The sequence below is a fragment of the Acipenser ruthenus genome, chromosome 34 (genome assembly GCF_902713425.1).
Source record: "Acipenser ruthenus chromosome 34, fAciRut3.2 maternal haplotype, whole genome shotgun sequence".
NCBI lineage: Eukaryota > Metazoa > Chordata > Actinopteri > Acipenseriformes > Acipenseridae > Acipenser > Acipenser ruthenus.
This window is the reverse complement of record NC_081222.1, coordinates 7578918-7604811: the sequence shown is the minus strand read 5'-3', so window position 1 is coordinate 7604811 and position 25894 is coordinate 7578918. Positions and strand designations below refer to the sequence as shown.

Here is a 25894-nt window from a genome sequence, read left to right as displayed (position 1 = left end):
AATAGATTCAAATCTTTGTGCAATTAAGGTGTTTCACATGATTTCAGGTTAAATACACCTGTCTCTGGGAGGTCCCACAGTTGGTTAGTACATTTCCTAACAAAAACTACATCATGAAGACGAAGGAACATTCAAAGCAAATCCGGAATAAGGTTCTTCAAAAGCACCAATCAGGGGTAGGATATAAGAACATTTCCAAGGCGTTGAATATCCCCTGGAGCACAGTAAAGTCCATTATTAAGAAATGGAGAGAATATGGCACAACTGTGAATCTGTCTAGAACAGGCCGTCCTCAAAAACTGAGTATCCGGGCGAGAAGGGCACTAGTCAGGGAGGCCACCAAGAGGCCTATGGCAACTCTAAAGGTCTTCCACGGCTGAGCTGGGAGACACTGTGCATACGGCAACTATAGCCGGGTGCTTCACAAAACTGGCCTTTATGGGAGAGTGACAAAAAGAAAGCCGTTGTTGAAAAAAACTCACATCAAATCTCAGTTAGTTTGCCAGAAGGCATGTGTGAAACTCTGAGACCAAGTGGAAGAAGATTCTATGGTCTGATGAGACCAAAATAGAGCTTTTTGGCCTCAACGCCAAGCGCTATGTTTGGCGCAAGCCTAACACCGCACATCATCCTAAGAACACCATCCCTACCATGAAGCATGTGGTGGCAGCATCATGCTATGGGGATGCTTCTCTGCGTCTGGGCCTGGAAAGCTCGTGAAGATAGAGTGCAAAATGGATGCAGCAAAGTGCAGAGAAATCCTGGAGGAAAAGCTGCTGCCCTCTGCAAGAGACCTGGGACTTGGGAGAAGATTCATCCTCCAGGAGGACAATGACCCCAAACATACAGCCAAAGCCACACTGGAGTGGCTTAAAAACAAAAAAGTCAATGTCCTGGAGTGGCCCAGTCAAAGCCCGGACCTCAATCCAATTGAGAATATGTGGAAAGAGTTGAAAATTGCTGTTCACCAAAGGTCCCCATCCAACTTGACAGAGCTTGAGCAATTTTGCAAAGAAGAATGAGCAAAAATTGCAGGGTGTAGATGTGCAAAGCTGGTAGAGACTTATCCAAATAGACTCATGGCTGTAATTGCTGCCAAAGGTGCCTCTACCAAATATTGACTCAAGGGGGTGAATACTTATGCAATCAATTATTTTCTGCTTTGTATTTGTAATTAATTTAGAACAATTTGTAGATTTTATTTTTCACTTTGACATTATGGACTTTTTTTATATTGATCAGTGGCAAAAACTAATTAAATCCATTTTGATTCCATGTTGTAACACAATAAAATGTGGAAAAGTCCAAGGGGGGTGAATACTTTTGAGAGCCACTGTAGGTAATTTTCCATTTTGGATCTTATTATTGTTTCCATAAGTTTACATATAATAGAAGTCAGGCTTATTGGTCTGTAGTTACCTGGTTCGGTTTTGTCTCCCTTTTTGTGGATCGGTATTACGTTTGCAATTTTCCAGTCTGTCGGTACAACCCCTGTGTCAAGAGACTGTTGCATGATCTTGGTTAGCGGTTTGTAAATAACTTCTTTCATTTCTTTGAGTACTATTGGGAGGATCTCATCCGGCCCAGGGGATTTGTTTATTTTAAGAGCTCCTAGTCCCTTCAAAACTTCTGCCTCTGTTATGTTAAAGTTATTTAAAACTGGATAGGAACAGGTCGACATGTGGGGCATGTTGTCCGTGTCCTCTTTTGTAAAAACCTGTGAAAAGTAATCATTTAATATATTTGCTATTTTATTTTCTTCATCTATGATTTTGCCATTTGTGTCTCTTACACATTTAACCTCCTCTTGAATGTTCTCTTGCTGTTATAATATTGTCTGTTTTTAACAAAAGGCTCTAAATTCATAAAATCACTCAGGTGAAAGAATGTCTTGTATTTTGCCCATATTTAAAAAACAATTCAATAACACTGAGGGCGTGTCGTAGGAGCCTTCAGGTAACAGAATACAATGTACCTTTATATCTATGAAACGCCAACATCTACAGAATAATAAAATTACAAACATTGAAAAATATCTGTTTTTGTTTTACTTATTGGAGTGGAACATCAGTAAAAGTACTTTATACTTCTATAGTATACTATTCTCCAGCAGAGGCTCTCAACCCACGACCCAATCATCAAACAGCTGCGGCCCATGTGACATCAGCTCAAATTAAATAAAATCATGTAAAGAGTGTATGGGTTCTTTAGAGCAGAGCAGGTGAATAGGCCAGACTAGACTAAATGGATGGCTTTGTTGTTCACGACCTTGTGAGGCCTACATGCCCAGGTGTGCTGTCACCCATCTTCAACCAGGCTGTGAAGCAATTACCACTTCAAAACAAAGGAAGTTTCCAGATCTCCCACTTACGCAAGTATAAAAGCAAGTCTTATTTTGCCAATTTAAAAAGCCTTGATAGACATTGCCAGTGTTGAAATGAAATGCACTATATTGATTTGTATGGCATTGCTGTTAGACAAAGGATACAAGACACAGAACACTTCAAGTTCAAATCTCCACTACTAAAAATAGTTTTTTCATGAATTTCAAAGACAGAAAGGCAAAGTCAGCTAAAATGTGTAAAAATAAATAAATAAAAATAAATAAACAAACAAATAAAGAAAGAAAATAAATGTCACAAAATCACTCAGGTGAAACAACTTCTTGTAATTTTCCCAAACATTAATAAAACCTTTCAGGAAGTATTGCAAGGTCCCTCAGCTCATAGAAGAACACTTTATACCTGTACATCTTTGAAAACACAAAGCAGAATATAGAATACAAAAATAACAACCAAAATGGGGTTTTGGACACTTGAAAGGGTTAAAGAAATTACAGCCATTTACTTCAAAGTGTTGTAACATTTTTCTGAGACGATATACGAATTTGTATATGTCAAAGCGGTGTTTTTTTCCCCCTTTCAGCTTGGTGAATTTAACCAGTATATGTTCTGATTTCTAATCATTTAGTAGTGTTCCTCTGCAACACTTCTCCAATGGAATACAGTGCTGGAACATTAGTCGTTCGTACCAAAATCGTGAAATATCAAGGGCAGTCAATTAGAACAATTTACTGTCAACCTGGCCTTTAACCGTGAACTAACCAAATCCGTGAGTAATCAAGGGAACACGAATCACTCCAAACTGCTGCAATAAAAACGGAGATCAATAAAAATTTAAAATGAAAGCAGATGGATTATATTTCACAAAATGTTCTATACAATTCTAAAAGCATTTTTGTTTATGTAATCCAGATTTCATAAATTAAGAGGTTCTTGCCTAAATTTTCACATAGTTTCTGATCCCACCAATTAGAGACACATGTTTTAAAAAACACGGGGCAAGTGCTGTATACTGCAACTTCCCTACCCTGCCTCAACACAAACTGAACACAGCCGACAGTCACTTCATTTTTCTGGGTATAATACCATATACAGAGGGGTCCTCACGAGCGTGTTCATATTTGTAAAACTTGGGGGGGGGGGGGGGGGGGGGGGAAATCAGATTAGACACAAAATCAGAAATAGAAATATTGGAGGCTTTGAGTAAAAAAAATAAAAATAAAAGGCTAGCATCAAAAAAACAAAAAAAAAAAAAAAAAACACAACAAACTTAGAAAGAAAAAAAAAACTTTAGGAGATATAATTGGAACATTTTAACAAGCAGTCTTTGATAAGAAAAACAGAAGCCCTGCTTTTTTTCCACAACAGTAACAGATGGCATTTACAGTCTCTACAGGTTTAGATACAGTGCAGGACCAACAAGTCTTCCAGTTGGCTCCAACGTAACCCTTCACACTCCTAGAGTCCTTACCTTCCATGCTTCACACTCCCAGAATCCTTACCCTCCATGCTTCACTCCCAGAGGCCTTACCCTCCATGCTTCACTGCAACGTAACCCTTCACACTCCCAGAATCCTTACCCTCCATGCTTCACACTCCCAGAATCCTTACCCTCCATGCTTCACACTCCCAGAGTCCTTACCCTCCATGCTTCACACTCCCAGAATCCTTACCCTCCATGCTTCACTCCCAGAGGCCTTACCCTCCATGCTTCACTGCAACGTAACCCTTCACACCCCCAGAGTCCTTACCGTCCATGCTTCCTCCCCTTGCTGCCTAGTCTCTCACTGGGTCTGCCCTACAGCATTCTGACAAGGGGCTGGAATCAACACCAGATAAGGGGGAGAGGGCAAGCAACCCCAATCCCCAGCTCTCCTCTCAGAACTCCAGTAAAGCTCCTCTCCCTCACTCCGCTGTCAGCGTCCGTTTCCCCTTTTTCACCCTTTCCTTTCTTTCTCTTCCTCCTCTGGCGTCTCCCTCTCCCCTCTCTGCCTGCCTGTTCACCTCTGCCTTTGCTATTAAACAAACGTTCAATCAAACTGCAAGCTGGTTTATATCAATATTTATTCTGCAAACAATCTCCCTCTCTGCAGAATAGCCTTTACTCCACAAATCGATCCCAGCCCTAACAGAGGGGAGGTTTCCAAACACACAGCCACCCAATCCCATCTGGAGCTCAGGCTCTGCTCTAACGCAGGGGCACAGACACCCACAGATCATTAAAGGGATACTTCGGAGTGAAAATAAAATTCAATTTTTTTTAAACTTTCAGTAGGTACATTTTTTTTTTTTTTTTAAAACCATTAACGTACCTTTAAGAATTTTGCAATCATTACAAGTGGTTCTTCTTGCAAATATTCAAATATCTGTTTTGAGATGCTTGGAGATCAGAAGCTGCTTTTAAATGCAATTGCTAGATCAGCCAATATGTGCCTTTATGCAGCACAACAAAATGCATGCAAAAAAAATATATATAACCTATATATAGGGCTATTGATTTTTCCGTGATCGCAGAAGTCCGGAATTAGGCACTGGGAATGGAATGGCAGTGTTGTCGCTCTCCTTGATACTCCAGTTCTGTGTTTGTTTTTTTTGCACTACATCCAGCCAAGCGGAGTTAATTCATCATGTCGGGATTCTGCAAATTCTGCTGTCATTCGATTAATCGTGTACGAGTCAATACCATTAAAAGATCATATTGCCAGTTGTATACACATGTAAAGAACAAAAAGGCAAGACAGCAAAATAAATAAATAAATAAATAAATAAATAAATGGCAAAGCACTGCATTCTTCTATGCTGAAGTGTAGACCTGAGCTACCACACTCAAGGCAGGGCTTTCCCCAATGTAAGTAAACTAAATGAATCGTGTCTCCAATTGTTTAGTATATATTCTAAACTGTGGCAATGCCAATGGAAACGTGACTCACAATGTACACCAGGTGGAGCGATCTCTAAACAGACACTTGCTCTAGCCTGTGTTACAGATTTCTATGGCGAAAGACAAAATCAACTATCCCTGAAGAGCTGATCCTGTAATACCTTAAAAGGGGAGTGTTTGCATGGGCCCAGAATCGGAGATGCATTACCACTCAATGACTACATCATAAAAGATAAGGAGGTCAAAAACACATATTCAAATATTCTTTAAAAACGTACTTAATGTATCTTGTTTATCTGAGTTAACACATATCGTACTGTACCTGCCCAAATCCGTTCAGAGACAATACAATTACAGAGGCCTTCATGAAACCAGGAAGCATCCTGTTGGTTGCTATTGGTAACAGGAGGTGGCCCCTGGCACAATTCTAAGTCCCACCTTCTGTCCCTTGAGGCCTTACAATCAGGGGACTCCCTGTAGATGTCTAAAGGGCTCCTGCAGCAACTTGTGTTGCCACGGCAAAGCTGATACAGTAGAACAAACAGATACTGAACCAGGTTTGTCCAAGAACTAGGACTCCGATTGGGTGAGCTTTCATAGTCCATCTTCTGCCCACTAACTTGGCTAAATACACTACAACAATATTTTAAATTGATTTAATTTCAACTTGTCCCAAAAACTAATTCAGAACACACACACACACACACACACACACACACACACACACACACACACACACACACACACACACACACAGTAACACAGCAGGGAGAACCAGGTGCAGGTTATTTAAAAGCGTGCAGTCAGTCTGCACGAGGCTGCTGTGTGAAAAGCCCACTTGGGAGTGTGTGCAGGCTTACAAGAAAAGGTAGTGTGAATCCTTTTTGTTGGAGTGTGCTGTGTACTTTGTTTGTTTTATTTTGTGTATTTGTTTATTAAAAATAGCGCGTCAGCGCAGTGAAAATCCATTTCTCGTGTCCTGGGTCGGTGTTTAAAAAGGGGCAAAGAACCCGAGTGGGTGCGGTTTTGTTACAATAAAATTATATATCTATATATCTATATCTTTCTAATTCAGATTCAACTACAATGTAAAACTATAAGGAATGTACATTTCAGCCAATACTCTTTGCTACTTGATACACAGCATGAGATCTATATCCCACAGCAGCATGCACAAGCGATACAGTCAGAAGTATTGTCAGCAGAACAGCGGCACTTAGTTTGCATAGCAGACAATGTTATTTGCATAGGAGAAGACTGTAACATTAAAAGGATGTATAAAAGATGTCAAGATAAAAATGGTTAAAAAGAGGAGACCCATCTGGGACTAACACCACGCCCCCACTCATTTCTAAAGGTCAGCAAAGAACTAACTCCACGCCCGCACCCATTTCTAAATATCAGCAGAGCAGCTTCCAGGAAAGAGGACTCGTGTTTAATGTGGCATTTTGTCCAAATCGTTATTTGGATCATTTGTTTGAAACTTTGTTTATATTTGGCAACATTCACCCCAATCTCTTTTTTTCTCTCTTTAAACATTTTGATGACATCACTTTATCCTGTACTGTACTAGCAGGCCAATTAACACAGTCAAAATCCAATGTCAAATTAAAGGAGATTGATTTGGAGAGACCTCTCCTATTGTACTAAAATGTATCGTCTCCCTTTCCCTGGAAACAGAACGGAAAATGTCATGTGAAGTGCTTGTGCAGTGCTGTAATCCAACATGTCTAAATGTATGTGTTGAAAGCAATTAAAAAAACACAGTCAGTCATGTTTGTATCCACTGGCAGTACACCTAAAATTGCACCAGGTTAGGATTGCTGGTCGCTGGCAATAAGCCTGTTATTTGTACTGTGAGCCCCAGATTCTGATACTCTATGAACATACTGCAGCACAAACTACTGAAAGTAATGGATTCTGATCATATTAGAAGGTTTCTATCTCTTTCAGTATAGGAACATCTGCGTATCCACATGAGCACATTCTTTAGCACAGAGTTATCAAGTTAAATTACAACTGAATCTGTACATATAGCCCGATCCATCAGATTGTCATACTTGATGTTCTCACAATGAGATAAGCAGATCTCTTGATGTAAAACTCCAAGCTGTAAGAAAGGATTTCAAAAGGCTTGCTTGGCTCCTAGAGAGAGTTAGCATTCTTTGCTGCTGTGCCATGGAATACAGTGCCTTCGGGTGCACTGCTTCCCAAATCAAAGCGTCGTGGAAAAACAGCCAAAGATTTTGAGCAGCCCGCGGCCTCAGCCACGTCCTGACAATTGATCCACCCCATCGATCAACCCAGCCCCCCAGTCGCTAAAGCCCCCCAACTGACGTCAGACAGGGGATCGAATGAGGTCAATGGAAAGCAGAGATTTATAGAACGGAGGTCAATGGAAAGCAGCGACACAGAACGGCTGAAAGTAACAGCTTTGAGCTGCTGTGCTGTGATGCAGAGAGGTCACTCCCCATTCCAGTCAGCCTCCACCTGCCAGTTTAATACCCTTAAGAGTGCCAATCAAGGCTTTCAAATCAATTCTCTGCCCTGTTATTCGCACAGGTAACATTATCACTGCTCCCCTCAAAAGGAGTGCCACTGCCAACCAAGGCTAACACCAATTCTCACACCTTCTTTAGATATAGCAATATTATTACTGGGACCCCTTTAAAAGGAGTGCCAATCAGACCTCATTAGCACCATTTAAATCGCTGTGCCTCTCATTAAAACAAAGGATTTCGCATCAATTCTCGAACCTATTAGCATGAGTAGTACGATCACTGGGACCTTTTCAATGAGTATTAAGAAAGGGTTTAAAAAAGGAGTTCTTTCCTCTTAATAGTATAGCACTAACATAGATCCACAATGAATCGTTACACCAGGGCGCGAAATAACCACCGGCACCGCCGGGAATTGCACCTCAATTTATAAAAAAACAGAGTCGTTTAAATGTAGTCGTTTCCAATTATTTTTACCCCAGTTCTCCCCAATTTGGAATTGGCAATTGTGTTATTAATCCCGTTTCACCGCTGCAACCCCCCCAGCGACTCGGGAACCGGAGGCTGAAACACGCGTCCTCCGAAACATATTCCTGCCAAGCCGTCATTTTTCACACTGCGGATCCACAGCGAAGCTACCAGTCCTATAGTGCCGGAGGACAACACAGATCTGAAAGGCTCCACGGCAGTCCCGCATGCGCCTCATCAGCCACAGGGGTCGCTGGTGTGCGGTGAACCGTGGATTGCCCTGCCGACCTAAGCCCTCCCCACCCCGGCGGCACTCGGCCAATTGTGTGCCGCCCCCTGGGAACCCCCGGTCACGGCCGACATAGCCTGGATTCAAACCTGTGATCTCCAGGCTATAGGACGCATCTTGCACTCCAGGTGGATGCGCCACTCGGGAGCCCCCAGCAACAGCACATCTGATCTACAACCCATTCACAAACTTGCTCAGCGTCGGCTGGCCTGTTCTGTCACAATTCAATTGATTTCTGTCTAATCTCGTTCTGTGAGAAAAGGGCGAGAAAAGGACTCATTATCATAATGTATTACTGTTGTCACTCTTTTTACTACTAAGTGACGAGACAGACTTATTGTATTATTGGTTAATGAAGTGCAAACAGAGGGAGGGATGCTGTTAGACTGAGCTCAATATGACCGCGCCTCGAGGAATTTTCAATCACACGTGTTCACTGGCAGTGTCACTGTGTGATTTTTCCATCTGTGAGCACAATGCGAACTCAAGAAAAGGAGGAAGAAGAGCTGTCTAATGAGGCAGCAAAGTGTTATAGGATTTACCTAATGCAAGACATGGGTGCACAACAATTCATCCGACAATAACTTACATCAAGAACTGCAGAAATGGGTTATGCCGTCATATGTTAAGAGCCACTTGTACAGTTTGCAATCCACTGTGTTTGCATCATTTAGGTGTTTCACAAAAATAATATCAAAACAGCAGAGGGTTTTCAGGCCATTTCTTTAGCAGTTGCAATTTAAAATCTGTTTGATGCTTCGCTGTCCTCTAATTTTCACACACATGTATCCTTCAAATAATGTGGACCTATATTTAAAAAATTTTTAAATTTACAGCTTAGTTAAAATAAAAAAAACGTATACCACATGACAAATCATATTCTATGGTCATATATGGTATAAGGAAATCTGATTCTATTCTATTGCAATACAGTGGAACGTCGCATATCTAACCATCACATAACCACCCTGATCAATTAACCGCCTCGCTAAAGAAATAAATATTAAAAAGTAGGCTACGAGAGGAATGGCATTGGCAGCAAATGCAGCTTCCACGACGGAAACAGAAAGCGTTCTAGCAATCAGCCTTTTGGTGTGTTCCCCTTTAAGAGAGACGGGCTGTGCGTGTGTGTCAGTCAGCTGCGTTTATCAGTGACGTTTCAATACGCCAGTCAAGAAAGCTTTTTTTTTGTGCAATGAGTTTATGATGGAGCGCACACTTGCAGATATTGGCAGTGTGTTGTTGTAGCTTTTAAATGCATTGGAATTAAACAAAGCAAACTTCATAAACGCAATGCTTACCAGCCGTTTGTTTAAAATAGCCGAAGCAATATTCAAACCGAGCTGCTTATCGGCTGTTGGCAATATCAAGAAAGAATGCAAAATACTGTAACAAAGATATTAAGAAAGCAGAACCATGGAGGCAGGGACTTCTAGAGTTAAGAAAGAAGCCATCAGTTGCAGGTTACTGTACATTTAGTGTTTGTTTTGTATTTATAAATACTTAGCTTATGGACGTGCTAATCATAACTATAGAGGAGGCAAGAGCGTGTCTACCTGTATCTGCCTCCCCCGAACGTACAGCGGTGACCGAGTGGAGAATTTGGATCGGACGGCTGCCTCCGCGTAAAATAAATATGTTGCATATTATATATAAATAAACGTATTTTAAAATTAGATAAGGCAGTGCCTCCTCCGAGCCGCCACTAGCACTCGTTTCTGCTGTCAGAGCTGAAGCTTTACCTCGAATTACAAGTGTATCCATAATCAACGTTTCTTATCTTCCAAAATCTGCCACGTTAACCAGGTGTAAACTGCCGCGATGCATTTTTCAGCTACCTGCATACTGCTGCGACGCGTTCGTCAGCTACCTGAGCACGTGCATACTGCTGCGACGCGTTCGTCAGCTACCTGAGCACGTGCATACTGCTGCGACGCGTTCGTCAGCTACCTGAGCACGTGCATACTGCTGCGACGCGTTCGTCAGCTACATCAGCACGTGCATACTGCTGTGACACGTTCGTCGGCTAGCAGCTGCGCAAGTGTATACTGTTGCCTAGCAACCATCGACTCATTCGTGCTTGCTGTGCAGAATCTGCCCAGCAACAAGTGAGTCAGGATGACATGAGTGCCGGAACAGAAATATTTTATACAATATATTGTAGCATTCCGGTCACGCGACTGTTTGGGTATACTGACCCATTCAGTAATGGTTATATTTCGTACTTGAAAAGGGAACGTTTATCATAACCCTGGTTCCCTGAAATAGAAATGTAACCATTAATAATTTATTTTTTAGCAGACACCCTTATCCAGGGCGACTTACAATTGTTACAAGATATCACATTATTTTTTTTTACATACAATTACCCATTTATACAGTTGGGTTTTTTTTATTGGAGCAATCTAGATAAAGCACCTTGCTCAAGGGTACAGCAGCAGTGTCTCCACCGGGGATTGAACCCATGACCCTCCGGTCAAGAGTCCAGAGCCCTAACCACTACTCCACACTGCTACCTGAGCACATGCATACTGCTGCGACACGTTCGTCAAGGTCAAGGTCGCTGTGTCCATCATTTGCAGCAGGCTTGAAAGGAAAGACTATGCAGAGATCTGTGCATGCTGTCCTTTAACCCTCAGGGCGGGCATGACTGCGTCACAAGCTCAGTTCTGCAGCTTTGTTATCTTATTCAGGTTTCGGGTCTTTAGGAGGTAAATACCCATTCGGTAACAGTTACCTTTTTAATTCAGAGAACCACGGTTATGATAACCCAATGTTTTAAGACTTCCTTCTGACACAAGCACAGTATCCATGCCACTCCCCCTCCGTTTAAAAAGGAGCCCCCCTCCGTTTAAAAAGGAGCGCTAAAGGGTTTAAAATCCATTCTCTTATTAGCAGCAACATTATCACTGCCCCCTCATTGTAGCCCTTGTTTACATTTGAATACATGCAGATAGAATTTAAAAGTTGAAATGCCTTGTGATGTAGGTGAGATTCACTCGAGTGGTCGAGGGATTATGTACCAGGCAGTTTACATTTGAAACTTAGTGCAGCAAGAAAAAAAACAAGAGAACAAACCAAAAGATCTTCTGCACAACACAAAGGGGGGCAGTGAGAATGTTGCTAAAGTTACTTAGAGGAAAATGGATTTTAAAAGTCATGGTTCTCTCATTCCTTTCAGAAGTGAATATATTCAAAACAGGGTAGTTTTACAAGTTTATTCTGGGTATGCAGACGGTCAAATGTTACGCCCATTCAAGCCAAGTTTGAGTGTCAACGTTTGACATGCAACTTCTTTTATCTAAATATAGCAATATGCAGGAAGTTACTTTGTTCCGTGCAGCACTCAAAAAGCAGACAATGACAATCCAGCCCCTCCCTTTGTTAAATAAATAAAAAAAACAAGCTACTTAACTCCAAATGTAGCTTGCAAGCTATTTATATACATGTACTGGAAGCTTTTGCTCATGTCCGTACTTTGCATGCAACAAAACCAGCAGTAAGAGTATGAGAATTCCATTAGCAATGCTTTCACGAGCACACATTAAATAACATGCAATACTCTAGAGATGTGGCCAGGCTAAAAGACACACAGCTTTGAAAATCTCCTCCCTGAATAATTATTTTCTGTACAGAAGTGTCTATTAGACCAGGAGGCTGCAAAATTTAAAGTTACAGCATGCCAGCCCCATCCCAACATTAAAGCCAGGTTGCAGACAGCTTTTAAAAGTACAGAAACGAGCCGGTCCTGCAACACATATGGAAAGACATGGAGTTTCTCTGCTTGCTAAGTGAAACTGCAGTAGGTAAAGTAAAAAAGAAACAGAGAAAAGAGGCAGGCCTGTGAATGCAGCTTGTGCTTCTCTGAGGCAATACATGCATTTGAAAGCTGTGGTTAGCACTCCCTTAAAGCCAGACCAGTGACATTTTAAAGGCTTGGTTAGCCACAGGATAGAACATGGCAGTCATACACACACCACATTTCTTACTGTCTTCTTGGTCCTCAAACACAGATTCGGTTCCCCCATCAGTTTCCTGGCCTTCATTGCGGGGGCTGCGTTGAAACAGCCGTCCTGCCAGCCTGTGAAGAGCCGACATTGCCAACCAGTGTCCCTCCCACTGGGGCACACCAGGGGGCAGTGCAGAGCCCCACCGACAGACACAGCAAGTGGATCAGAGCAGCACTCGTGAGCAGTAACCACAGGTAGAATGAGACACAGCCGCTATTACTAGCAGGTCTCTGGATGTATGCTGCTGACGCTTCAGTGAAAGAAACGCCTTCTACTCCAGTGGGGTTGTAGGGCTTCCTTTTTGAGTTTTATTTTTGGCAGGCACTTCCCATACTTCCATTTGAAAAAGACAATCCTATTCTCCCAGCCTGGTTCATACAGTCTATACAGCACATGCAAAAATCACAAAAAACTGCAACTGGCCGTCACTAACAGTAGAAGAAAGCTTTCTATTCAAAGGTCCTTCTCAACATTAGTTTCTCCCTTTGCTGTGCCCCTAAGCAAGGCAGCTAAGGTTTCCAGCTTCGCCTGTGTGAAGCAGACTTCACAGCACTGAACCGGCCTGGCAGTCTCAAGAGGCTTTCCCCAAGTGTACAGGCAGGGTTTACAACGCGGTCCTGTTTCAAGCAGTGCAATTACAGCCGTTCTTCCTCCAGCTTTCCCAGTATTGCTTTGCTCAAAAGAAGCTGCACTGGACAGGGCCTGATCACACGCAAACACTCCCACGTTCCGTATTTACAGCTGAACTATTTTTGGTAGCAAAGGGGCTGTAAAATGAAAAGGCTTGTCTTAACAATCCATCATCCTAAATAATGTAGTAATAAATTAAAACGAGGAGTTCCAGAGGAAAAAAAAAAAAATTAATTAAAATCAAAACCACTCAAACTCTTTTGCAGGCACAGAACTTTGTCAGTGTCTCAGCTTTTTCCATTCAGGTACCTGCCAACAATCAAAGAGAAACAAAGTCCTAGGCCCATCCAGCTTGCAGTCTTCAGGTGTCGTACTGAACAGAAAACCAAACCAACTTTCCACTCCACCCCCGGTGAAGACAAACGACTCAGGAATGCAGGGCTGGCTCAGGATGCTGGCAAACCGGTTCCCTTATCCTCAGGAGTGAGGCCGCCCAGATGAACACCTCCTTCTCCTTGCATCAATACCAACACATCCAACTCAGGAGCTCCAACCAGGAAACCCCTCCAGCACAGCGGCACATCCTGCTCAGATTCCCCCTCTGCACAGAGCTTGCAAACAGCAGTCAAGACTAGGTCTGCCACTAAACAAGAACATTTTCAGCACGATTTAGCCCTTAACCAGGAGGCTGAACAGAAACATTCCTTCTGTTAAAGGTTTCCTGTTTGTCAAGTCATTTTGTTTTTGTGAAGGTTTTTGAGTATGGATTTTAAAGCTGTTGCTACCAGTTTAGCGCTAATCTTAGACTACCCAATGTTTATTTAGGTAAGGTATCGGTGAAACCAGCTGCGAAAGGGATACAGGAGTAACTTTCATTTACTACATTCTTGTGCGTGGTAGGAGGGAATTCAGAACTTAAATAAATGTTTGAAAATGAGCTATTTTCCATGTTGTTTAAACTTGAAGTCTTTAAAATCTTGAAAAGGAGTTAACAGTGTTGGTTAGGGTTAATTAACTAAGTGCAGCACAGGAACCAGGACCAGAGGACACAGTTCGAAATTAAGTGGAGATAGAGTTATGTTGTTGTTACTTTGTCATGTTGAGGCAGAATCACTTGGATCCTTCAAGACCCAACTTGACAAAGTTCTGATATCAATCAGCTATAGGAACCAGACCAGCTTAGTTTGCAAATGCTCGCATGTAAAACTTTGAGAAATCAGTGTTGGGTCACATTCCTATTCCACAGGGTTCACTGTACAGTAGTTCCACAGCTAAGTGGTTAGTGTATGAATAAAGTGTCCCAGGGTACCAGGTGTACAAATACAGCACCCGCAAATGGTGTAGGAAGCTAGGGACAAGCCTTGACATGCCAAACAGCCTCTCCTCAAGGAATGGGACGGAAAGGACACTGTGCTCCTGCTTCAAAATCACAAGCACGTCTTCAGAGCAAGCTGACCGTGCTTTACAGAATAAACAGGGTACAAATCTGCTATGAACCGACCACACTGACAGCTAATGAAAAAGAGACTCCCTAGAGTCTGTAGGCCTACTACTTACAGGCTCCTTAACATTGAAATAGTATGAAGGTAGTTCTACTCGGTACAGTGCGTGTTACTAACACTGTACACAGTCACAAAAACACCAATAGGAAAATACAGGCCCTGCTTTCTCTCTATATACTTTGTTTGGTTTCCCATAGTAACAGCACAGTTGGCAGGTGACCTTCATTACCACCTGCTGCAGGTAGCAGCCGGGAGGAGGGGAGTCTGTGGGCCTGAAGCTGAAAACGCCTCCTGTACCAGGACTGAAAACATAAAAAGACAGAACAAACAACTTGCACCACACACACACTACAGAAAGTGTCTGCTCACAGTGTCAACACGTAGGCCTTTTTTACTGATATCCAGGTAAACACATACATTAGAGCCAGTAGGAGTATCTTGAAAAACTAAGAACATCCTTAGCTTGTTTAAATCATCACTACTCCACAGGTCCTCCCTACTCCATAGTGTAAAACTCCAGACAGTGTAAAACAGTTCAAAGATCATTAGTGTGAGGGTGTCTCTGCTATTGTAGACACCCTGGATCTCCAGCTGTAAGGCTTTCCCCACACGATCCGCCATTGTGGTTTAATGCCTGTTCTTAACTGTGCTCAGCTGATAATAATGCAGGCATATCTGTACAGTGACAGTAATTCATGACATGTCACTGCAGAAGCGTGGGAAACTAGTTTTTGGCAAGTATATAAGTTTAAATAAATTACTCATTAATAAAAGGTCAGCTATGAGCGAGCTAGACTGACCAGTCTAAAAACGCAGTTTGGTTAAGTTTTTTTTTTTTTTTTTTTTTTTTACAAAACCGTTTTTTTTTTTTCGTGTAGCATATATATTTTGAAATTTGAAAAAAGCTACCAAACAAAGTAAGGTGGTTATTTTTGCTTTTTGTAAACAAGTTAGCAATAAGACAAGTTAGCAATAAGACACGTTACAAGAAACTTGATACATTATATATTTCAGTCAATAATCATGATAAGTTACAGCCGATAAAAATCGATAACAGAAAGAGACATTATCGTCCAACACTAGCAGACATATTGAACAAATCAACACCATTGCCAACACTTTCTGGTACACTTTAGACAATGGTAAACCTACTGATAATTTCAAATTTCTCCTAAATATTAAACAACCCTAGTCCCATGTAGTTTTAGACCAGTAAAAATGACTTCTCTTCTTCGAAAGTGTCAATAAGGTCCCTCTCTTGCCTTCCTTGGCCCTCTTAATCTAAACTTCTAGAAAAACATTGCTGTCAATAGACCCTTTATAACATGTGACGCTTGCCTTCTGTTCTGTAGCAATGTTCTGACTTGGCACCACCGATTCTACTGGGGAAAAAATGAGCCAAGAGACTTAAAATCATTTCCTCCATAGAAAACACAGGCGAGCCTGGCCTGGTCTACACAAAAAACACACACAACGTTATTCATGGAGAATTTTCACATACTAGTTACTAGCTCCGTAGGTCTCAAATGTGCAGTTTTGAAAGAAGCACGTGTTATGCATTTTCATTTGAAAACAGGAGGTCTGGTACTACACCAGAGACAATCCCAGTCTGCTGATCCTGCCTCCCAGGAAGTCCGTTTCACTCCAGCAGTGTCTTCGGAGTCATGTCACTGGCTGAAAGCATGACAATGAATTGGGGACGCAGCAGCCGATTGGTTATCGATAGGAAAGAGGCCAGTAAAAAGGGGCGGGGACAATTCCACACTCCAGGTGACCCAAACGGTGCAAGATTGTCTAAAAGCATGGCTTGCAAACACTCATTTAACAGAGTAGGGCAAAGTAGAGCTACTGATTTTCCGTGATGGCGGAATCAGGCAGTGGGAATGGAATTTTGCAGTGTTTTTTTAATTTTTTTTGCACTGCACCAGCCAGGTTGAGTTCATTCATCACGCGACTATTCTACACATTTTGCTGTCATTCCATTGATCACGTACGAGTCAATACCATTAAAGATCACATTACCAGTAGTAAACATGTAGAGAACAAGAAAGCAAAAAAGACTGCGACAGAAAAATGGCAAAGCACTGCATTCTTCCAGGCTAAAAAACTTGTTCAAGGTGTGGCTTACCTGAAGAAAGTAAGTAAGCTAAATTAATTGTGGATTTCAGTACTGTTTATTTTTTTTACCCCACTCTACCTGCATTTAATAAAGCTAGAATTAGCAATGTTAAACCATGACCATTTCTTAATTAAATGATCTGACAAAGAAGAAACAAGCTCAAAGCAATTTTCTAGCTATGCATTCCTTAAAGGAAATCGATCACTTTACTGTGTAAAGGATGTAGCCACAACACTACACACCGTTCGTTTCATAAAGACATTCTGTCTGGAGACACACCTCTTTACAATTTTGCAAATCAGGCAGAATTAGCAAAGAAAATTGGAAGGATTCATTATGCGTTCACATTAAAAGAGGCGTCATTTAAATTACTAATCGGGTGACACAGCACTAACGAGTCAGTCAACACGCCTTTTTTTTTATATATTTTTTTTAAATCAGTTTCATATTTTATCCTTGTTATTGTAATGCCAGTAAAATGCCAAACATCATTTGTGGAGTACTGTACATATGATTACTCCCACATAACATTGCTGGACTGTTACTAAACTGTTTCATATTGTTGTTGGTATTGTAATGCCAGCAATAAACTAAACAGGTCTTTTCAAAACACCTTTATTTGTAGACTGAACTACAGTGTTATTGGAAGACCGTGCATATGATTCTCACAACACAGGGCAGCAGTGTGGAGTAGTGGTCAGGGCTCTGGACTCTTGACCGGAGGGTCGTGGGTTCAATCCCAGCTGCTGTACCCTTGAGCAAAGTACTTTACCTAGATTGCTCCAGTAAAAACCCAACTGTATAAATGGTTAATTTTATGTCAAATAGTCTAAAAAATAATATAATTGTATGTAAAAATAATGTAACAGCTTGTAACAATTGTAAGGTCGCCCTGGATAAGGGTGTCTGCTAAGAAATAAATAATAATTAGTGCTGGACATTTGTTTTCTTAAGTGTTGTAATATTTTCCTGCTTATTTTAATGCCAGCAATGAGCATTATAAACATTATGAGAGGTTTGAAGTGTCTTCAGGTGCTTTACTTACTATTACAGCAACAATAGACCGATTGAAAATCTTGGCTTTAATAAAACCAAATTGTGGTAATATTTATCAAATTTACTGATCTTAACTATCAACATTATATTTACGTTAGAAATGCCATGTTTAAACTGATAAAAACTGAATTTCCCGTTCCCCAGAATGGAAAAATCGGTAGCCCTATTAGAGCGAGAGGCTAAGCTGTGTTACTACCCTTTCAAAAGAAATCTCCTAACAGTGGAGGATTCCTATTGAAAGCACTTTGTTGTTGTAACACGCAGTGAAACACATGACTGTCACAAGTTCAGGGGAAGAATGAAAGCGAGCCAAACCCTCAACTGAACTGTTAAGGTACTACTGCGTTTACAGTGAGGGACCATGAATAATGCATCAGACCAACCTTACATTGTTGTTTTGCTGCAGCCACGTTACTTGGGTTCCACCAATTTCACACAATAAGATAGGATTTCAAGAACAGCTGGAATATGCCAAGGGCAATGAAGGCATTTGCCTCAAATGAAAATAGTTCAAGTATTGTCACTATATCTGAGCTCATAGAAACAATGGCACAGTCAGGAACAGCAGGGTTCACTGCTCGCTGTGCGGTGCGGAGTGGACTGGTTTTGTGTTGCGGTATACAATATTCCTGAAACTCACCCAATAAACTGTCTGACTGACTACTCCTATGCGTGTATTAGTTAACCATGCGTACAGGACACGGTTTAAATGTTTGGTTTTTTTGTTACACAAGTGAACATGAGAAAACAGAAGCGCCCTCTACTGGTTCGGTCTTTGGATCCTAGTACCCGATTGATCTCAAAACTTTGTCCAGTTGTGTCTTAGTCCCAGCGATTGACGAGGTAACTCATACCTTACCCTCCCCACTCTATGTGAAGCAGTGTCTCCTTCCCTCTGTCCTGAGTCTAGCGCCACTTAATTTCCAACTGTGTCCTTTCACAGCCAAGCGTGTTTCACAGATGTCACCCCACAGCCAAGCACTGAATGACCATTTTTACCACTGTTAAAAGAGCTATAAAAAATAAATAAGTGTTGAGACCAGACCTGGGGTCAATCACAATTATAGTAATTACAATTACAACTGCATTGTTTGTTGAAATTACAATTGCAATGCTTTTTTGTTAAATTACAAATTAGTTACAATTATGCTGCAGTAATTGCAATTATAATTACACTAAAAAGTAACAAACAGCTCCACACAGTAACATGTTTACTTGTTTATTCTAGCACGCAGTAATCACAGGTACAAATGGGGTCACTAAAAGTAGCTGAACATGCCAGAAGAATGTTCACTCCATGTCAAACAACATGGAACTGTGAATGATTAAGCTTGGAAAGGAGTGTAATTGATCAATTATATGCCAATTACAATTACAAAAAATAGAATTACACAGGTGTGCCAAAGCTCAGCTACACTGACACTAATTGGAATTACAAATTACAATTGTAAAATCTGTTCGAGACAGTAGACTGAAATGTTGTTTTTGTTATTTATAGACCCTTGCCAGAACACACCAATACATTTACATCCTAAAAAAAAAAAAAGTGTAAGATCGCCAAATATACAAAAAATTATTTCATTCTTATAAGCAGTTGATTCTAAAAGCAGACTGATATTACAATTAGCAAAAGCGTGCCTTCACGCATCAGCAGTTTAAATACAGTATACAAATGTCAATGGTGCTCAATCACTGAGGACAATACATCAAAACAAGTCCTCATGGGAAAGCAGCTTGTTATATGATCACAATTATGTTTACTCAAGGCTGCAGAATCCTATTTTACTACAGTATACTTAAAGCGATCGTCTCGTGAGGGTGCCTAGTTTAACTGCCGTGTGGTGTCACGTGTAATAATTAAAATGACATTACAGTATTTTACTGTCAGGACTACCACTGCATTTCAGCATCTGTGGCTTGTTTTTTTCAGTTTTTCAGAAAGCCTCTTTTTTTTCCTGCCGTGTCGACTCGCATGTAAACTGAACGCCTTGCTTTTTTTCTACAGGGAGTCCCTGCGGACCAGGATTATATACTGTATACACACTGCGTACGTGCCTAATCACGCGAGATGTGATCAAATTCACAAACAGCTTTATTGGCTGTACACGTCATTGCACTTGACACAGTATCATGTTACATGCAGTCAGTTTGCCCCGAAATTGATTTTTAGAAGCGGATTGCTTGAGTCTTACAAGCGGATTATTTTAGCATGGTTAGTAAAGGAATGATTTTGTCCCAGTGGTTTTGATCACTATATACAGTTGATTCTTATATCAGTATAAACTGAGTGCACTGTATATTTTCAATAGAACATTTTTTTAAATACTATATTACCGTAGGTACCCTGGGGTAAACAATTTTTTTGTTCACAACTGAACATGAATTACTGAACCTAGTTATACTCGACATAACCAACTTCACCACATGGGAAAATAAAACAACTGCAATGAAAATGTCAACAGGATGCACAACATGTGCTCATCCAGTTGATATTTCTAGCAATAACCAGATGATTATTACTGGAAACAGGCTTTCATCAAAGCCAGGAACTGAGCATGACCCCAGGGTGAGTGAATAACTCTCAGACACAGACCAAGCCTTCTACAACAAGCAACACAGAGCTCTAGAACTCTGGCAGAAGTCATCCTCTAAATCATCCTCTTACACACTACCCCATGCATTATTCTAGAATACTGCCAAAAGTGTGTGTGTCAAACTATAAACATGGATTCTGCATATGTCCATACAACAACAGGGCTGCGCGATTCATATCGGGACAACAAGTTTTGCCATTACACTTTGCCCGTAGGAAAAGTAGTTTTTATTTATTTGTTTGTCCTATGTTCGTTCTGTTGCTAGAAAAACACTCCGGGTATATTTCTAGAGAGCCACGCAAGTTTCTGAAAACTGAATTGCGGGAGTCTAGCACCTACACACGAACATTTTAAAAAGTTCTTACGTCCCACCCCTATCACTTCTGATTGGCTAGCTGTGGAAGAAGCTGATCTATTGGTTACCCAGAAATGGCTGTCAAGAGAACCTCTGGCAAGGCATAGACAAATCTTTTAAACTTAAGGTATTATTTACGTTTTTTGTAAAATTAGCAAAAAGTGAAACTGCTTTCTTAATACATGAACCTGACATTTACAATCTAAAAGTTACATACAAAAAAAACCACCACAGGTCGCCAAGGTATTAGCAGATTAGATAAAATCGTGTTGCCTAATTCATAAAACTACTTTGTGGTCAAGTGTGTACTTGTTGGGATATAGATAGGATAGAGATGTGTGTGTGTAATATATTACACACACATTATATATATATATTATATATATAAATAATTACATACAAAAAAAACCTGGATTGACAAATGTGTACCGATAGATATGAATTGCTACATATATTTCTATCTATATATATATATATATATATATATATATATATATATATATATATATATATATATATACACACACACACACATAATATATATATATACACACACACACACACACACACACATTATATGTATATATATATATATATATATATATATATATATATATATATATATATATATATACACACACACACATACATTATATATATATATATATATATATATAATGTATGTGTGTATATATATATATATATAATGTATGTGTGTGTGTATATATATATATATATATATAATATATATATATATATATATATACACACACATACATTATATATATATATACATATACACACATATATATATATATATATATATTACACACACACACAGTATATATACAGTTATACACAGTGTATAACTCCCTCTCTATAATGCACATATAGTGAAACAAAAATTAAACTTTCCGTGAATAATCTTTTTTTTTTACAAAAAAAAATAAAGTTAACATTCCCACTCATGGATCATTTTAATTATCAGTTATCATAACTAGCCTGGCTAAATGGCGATCAGGAGTCCAGCTCGAACCAAGTGTGAGGAGAGCGGGTTCGGCTGCCAGAGCGGGGCTAAAGCGTCTCCCGGAGAAAGCTGCAGTTCCTCTGGCAACAAAAAATGTAAATACTCCCGAGTGGCGCATCCGGTAAAGGGACTCGTGTGGAGTTCAGGATGCGCCCTATAGTCTGGACGTCGCCGGTTCGAGTCCAGGCTATTCCTTTGGTGACCGAGGACGTGAGCTCCCAGGGGGTGGCGCACAATTGGCCGAGCACCGCCCGGGGGTAGGGGGGGTTTAGGTCGGCCAGGGTGTCGTCGGCTCACCGCGCACCAGCGACCCCTGTGGTCTGGCAGGGCACCTGCGGGCTCGCCTGTAAGCTGTCCAGGGCTGCGTTGTCCTCCGATGTTGTATCTCCTTAGGTGGCTGCACGGTGAGTCTGCAGAGTTAAAAGAAGCGCTTCGGAGGACAGCGTGTGTTTGTCTTCACCACTCCCGAGTCAGCGCAGAGGTGGTAGCGGTGGGCTGAGCCTAAAAATAAATTGGACTTTACTAAATTGGGGAGAAAATAATAAAAATAATTGGTGACCACTAAATTTTTTAGTTTATTTTTTTTTAATAAAAAAAAAAAACAGGCATAAGCTACTTTTATGTTTGAATAACTCCAAGTATTGCTTATTGTAGTTTTACTCTTGGTGTGTTACTTAAACTTACCAGCAAATGTGTTCCAAACTGCACTGAAAGTAACATTTCCTTAAAGTATGTTATAAATTTATTGGGAGGTGGGGTCACAAGGAACCTTTTGTGTATCTTAAAGAATTTAGTGAACCAGTCAAGCTACAAGGCTAGATCTGCCCATGTTAATCACTAATTGATTGATTGTGTTCACTGTTAAATGAAACCAAAATCCTACAAGTTATATTCTACTTTTTTTGTGTGTGTTTTGTGCAACAGGGAGGGGACAAGTAGATTTTTGTCACTTGGACAAGAAGTTCTTTAAAAATTGCACACCCCTGAACAATGTAAAGGCTCTGCCTGTATTTCACACAGCTCATGTTTCTGATGCTCTCTGCCTGTTCTTAAGTAACAGTGGCAGACACCTCCACAACCGTCTCCACTGCTGGCTCTATAGAATAAACAGTATCTGGGCTTGGCTGGTCACACACCTGCCCAGGAATCTGAATTCAGTAACTCCTACAGCACTTCCTCATCACTGCAAACACGTGACAGTTCTTGTATTACACATCAATCAAGCTGTGTAAGTAAACAGAGTCTGGCAAGTTCACAAAGGGCTTGACTGTCTCTGTACGAAGTTGGGTGCAGTTTAATGATGAAATCCTGTAGTTATACAGCTAAAGGGACGCACAGCATGAAATCGAACATGGCTACCCAAAGATCACTGGAATCAAACAGAGTCAATGAAAGCAGCAAATGGGTTCACGTATTGAACAGTGTTAACTTGCTAAACACTTTTAAGATTTTAAAGACGGCTAAATAGATTCAGTTCTTTGAAGCCATCTTCGTAGCCGAACTGTAAAACACAGAACTAGAAACTTGCAGGAACTGTAAATCATTGTTGGTGCCACAGCTGACGCTGGATTTTTTTTATCTACATACAGTACAATGTTATAAATCTTTCCATTTACAAAGAATTGCATACCTTATCTCTTGCTCAGCCATAAAACGCGTGTAAATTCCAGGAAGTTTGTATAAATAGCAACAGGTTTTTAAATCTGGCTTTGGACCGGTTTCCCTGGCACGGCGTTGTGATTGGAATGCTTTTACAGCATCGTATCCCAAGCGGAGGCCAGCTTCCTCAAGAGTCTTTGCAGACTTTGTTTTATTTTTAACCCAATTTGAATAGACGGTCACCTCACCCCTCACTTTAATAGACGGCTTCCTTTCCCCAAGGCAATCGCCTCTCGTCACACCTAACATACAACTAGCGGTGTAGCGTCACGTCATGATACGACATGCATCAGGATACATGGGATGGTCCTGATGTGCTACTTGTATGACACAAGATCAAATAGAGCATTTTCTTATTAATTAAATAAGGAGTACACCCAGCCCTCGCTGTACTGCGGGTTCGGATACATCGTGATCCTGGAGTTGGCTCCCCATTTAGTCTAACTGCCCATGCCTTAGCTGCAATATACATAGGCGCATTATATTATATATATATTAGATAGATACACAAAAAAGTTTTACACAAAGCATTAATATCATACCGTTATCATATACACACGCATTGCACAACAACACAAAGCACATTAAATATCTACTTGCTGAAGCGGTTTTTATTTTAGCCAACAAGGTGTTCATATGTGGCAGCAATGCACTAGCAAGTTACAGGGCAGTGACGTCAGCTCCCTAGCAACAAGCCTCCTATGTTGGGAATGGATTCTTTCAATGCAGTGGGTTTGTGCATTTGAGAAAGGAGAGAAAGACTCACGAGACTTAAGTTGATGAGAAACAATTACCCTCCGCAGTACAAATTAAATCAGTGTGCTGGTTTTTATATGAAAAAAATGAGAGAAAGCAGGTTGCTTAGAGGATTTATATTGGACCCTGACACCCCTGATAAAACGAGGGAGTGGTTGTACAGTATTTGTTAGCCTATTTGTTTTTCTATGGGTCTCTCGCTATATTGGGGCCCTCAATCTAGTAGATTTATATTGGACCCCGACAGAGTGAGTGGTGTATGTATTCATATCAACTATAAAACACATGCATCCTGAACTACAACGAGCTATATTGTGTTTTCGGTTTTGAATCGCAATACAAACGACACACCCCTCTATTACGTTATCATGTAAAGAAAGTATCACAATTCATCAATACACGATCATTATACCCCTACCTATACGAGCCACACTGGGAAGATAGACCAGCCTGGAAAGTCTCCCCCTGCACTGCAGAGCGTGAGACCCATAGACCACTTTCACCAGCCAATTACCCTCTAATCCTGCAGGAGCGCAAGGCAATGCAGTGCCATGCAGACACCCATCCAAGAACGTACTGCGAGAGGGGCTGGTGGGAAAAAATATCTACATACAGACGGTTATTTGACAGCTTTTAAACAAACTAGGAGATACTCTGTGGCCTCTCCACTGTAAAACAAGGTCTCAAAGAGAACTACATTTCCCATTCATTACAGGTCTTCACATGAAGTCTTGATAGAATTTGCAACAGGATATCTGGTACTACACTAGGTTAAAGAAATCATTTGCAAGTCATGTTTTGCACTTCATGAGTCACGTGGAGGGTGAAATTGTCCCCACCCCTTCACTGGCTTCTTTCCTGTCAATAACGAATCAGCTGCTTCTGCTGTTGACCGACATGCTCCCAGCCTGCAAGATGCTTTGACCCAGAAGACAGGAGTGAAATTACCAAGGAGGTAACAGAGATTTTGGTAATTTAGTGTAGTTTCAGATAGCAGGTTTTGCTATGAAAACACACACTTTAAAAACTGCACATTTCAGACATATGTAGCTGGTGGAAGTGTAAATTGACACTTTATGAGTAACAAAAAGAACAACAAATTACTGTATTTTACTGTGTTTAATAATTAAAGATTACACATTAATAAACAGATCCTGTGGTTTTATTTTACTTTAAAAATAAGGAAGCAGACCTTGCGGACAGTCCACCTAGTTTACTCTGTGAAATGAATCCGAGGGATACAACCTGACAATGTTTTAAAGTATTTCCTACATTGCATATTGGGAGGTGTATTCTTTTGTCCCAAAGCCTCTTCTCATTAAAAAGGCTCCAGAACTACGTATGCCAAGGTGCTCTGTGCGAAGGTTGGGATTGCATACAGTAAATCCATTGAACTTATTCATTTTTTTCAATTTGCTTTGACTGGCTGGCTTTGCATGTGCTCACCTGGTCTCTTGGTTGTGTTTGTGTAGCCGGTACAGATAAGCACATCTAGCTGCCAGGCACAAGCACATCTGATCAGTGCTACACACAGGAACACATGAGACTGCCACACTTCCTACAGACGCCACCTGCTGGCAAGTTGTGAGAAATTAAATAAACCATGTGCACAATAAACATGACAGGTTATTTTATAAGCCCATCATAAAAAACAAAACAAACAAAAAAAACTGTGTTCTCCGATACTTGCCCTGGTAATCATTTTAAC

General features: G+C 40.7%; 1 protein-coding gene across 4 annotated transcripts in view; it reads right to left on the bottom strand.

Moving 5' to 3' along the window:
* Positions 1 to 25894, bottom strand: part of LOC117962254 (cAMP-dependent protein kinase catalytic subunit alpha-like) — a 52056-nt gene that overhangs the window by 20949 nt on the left and 5213 nt on the right. The window contains exon 1 of one of the 4 annotated variants that reach the window (XM_034910443.2): positions 12456 to 12891. The exons of 1 other annotated variant lie outside the window; for it this stretch is intronic. In XM_034910443.2, coding sequence (XP_034766334.1) covers positions 12456 to 12576 — 121 coding nt within the window. In that variant the 5' untranslated portion in view covers positions 12577 to 12891. Of the gene's footprint in view, positions 1 to 4093; positions 4304 to 12455; positions 12892 to 25894 lie in introns of those variants that run through there. 2 more of the 4 variants (XM_034910444.2, XM_034910446.2) reach the window with 2 other exon arrangements.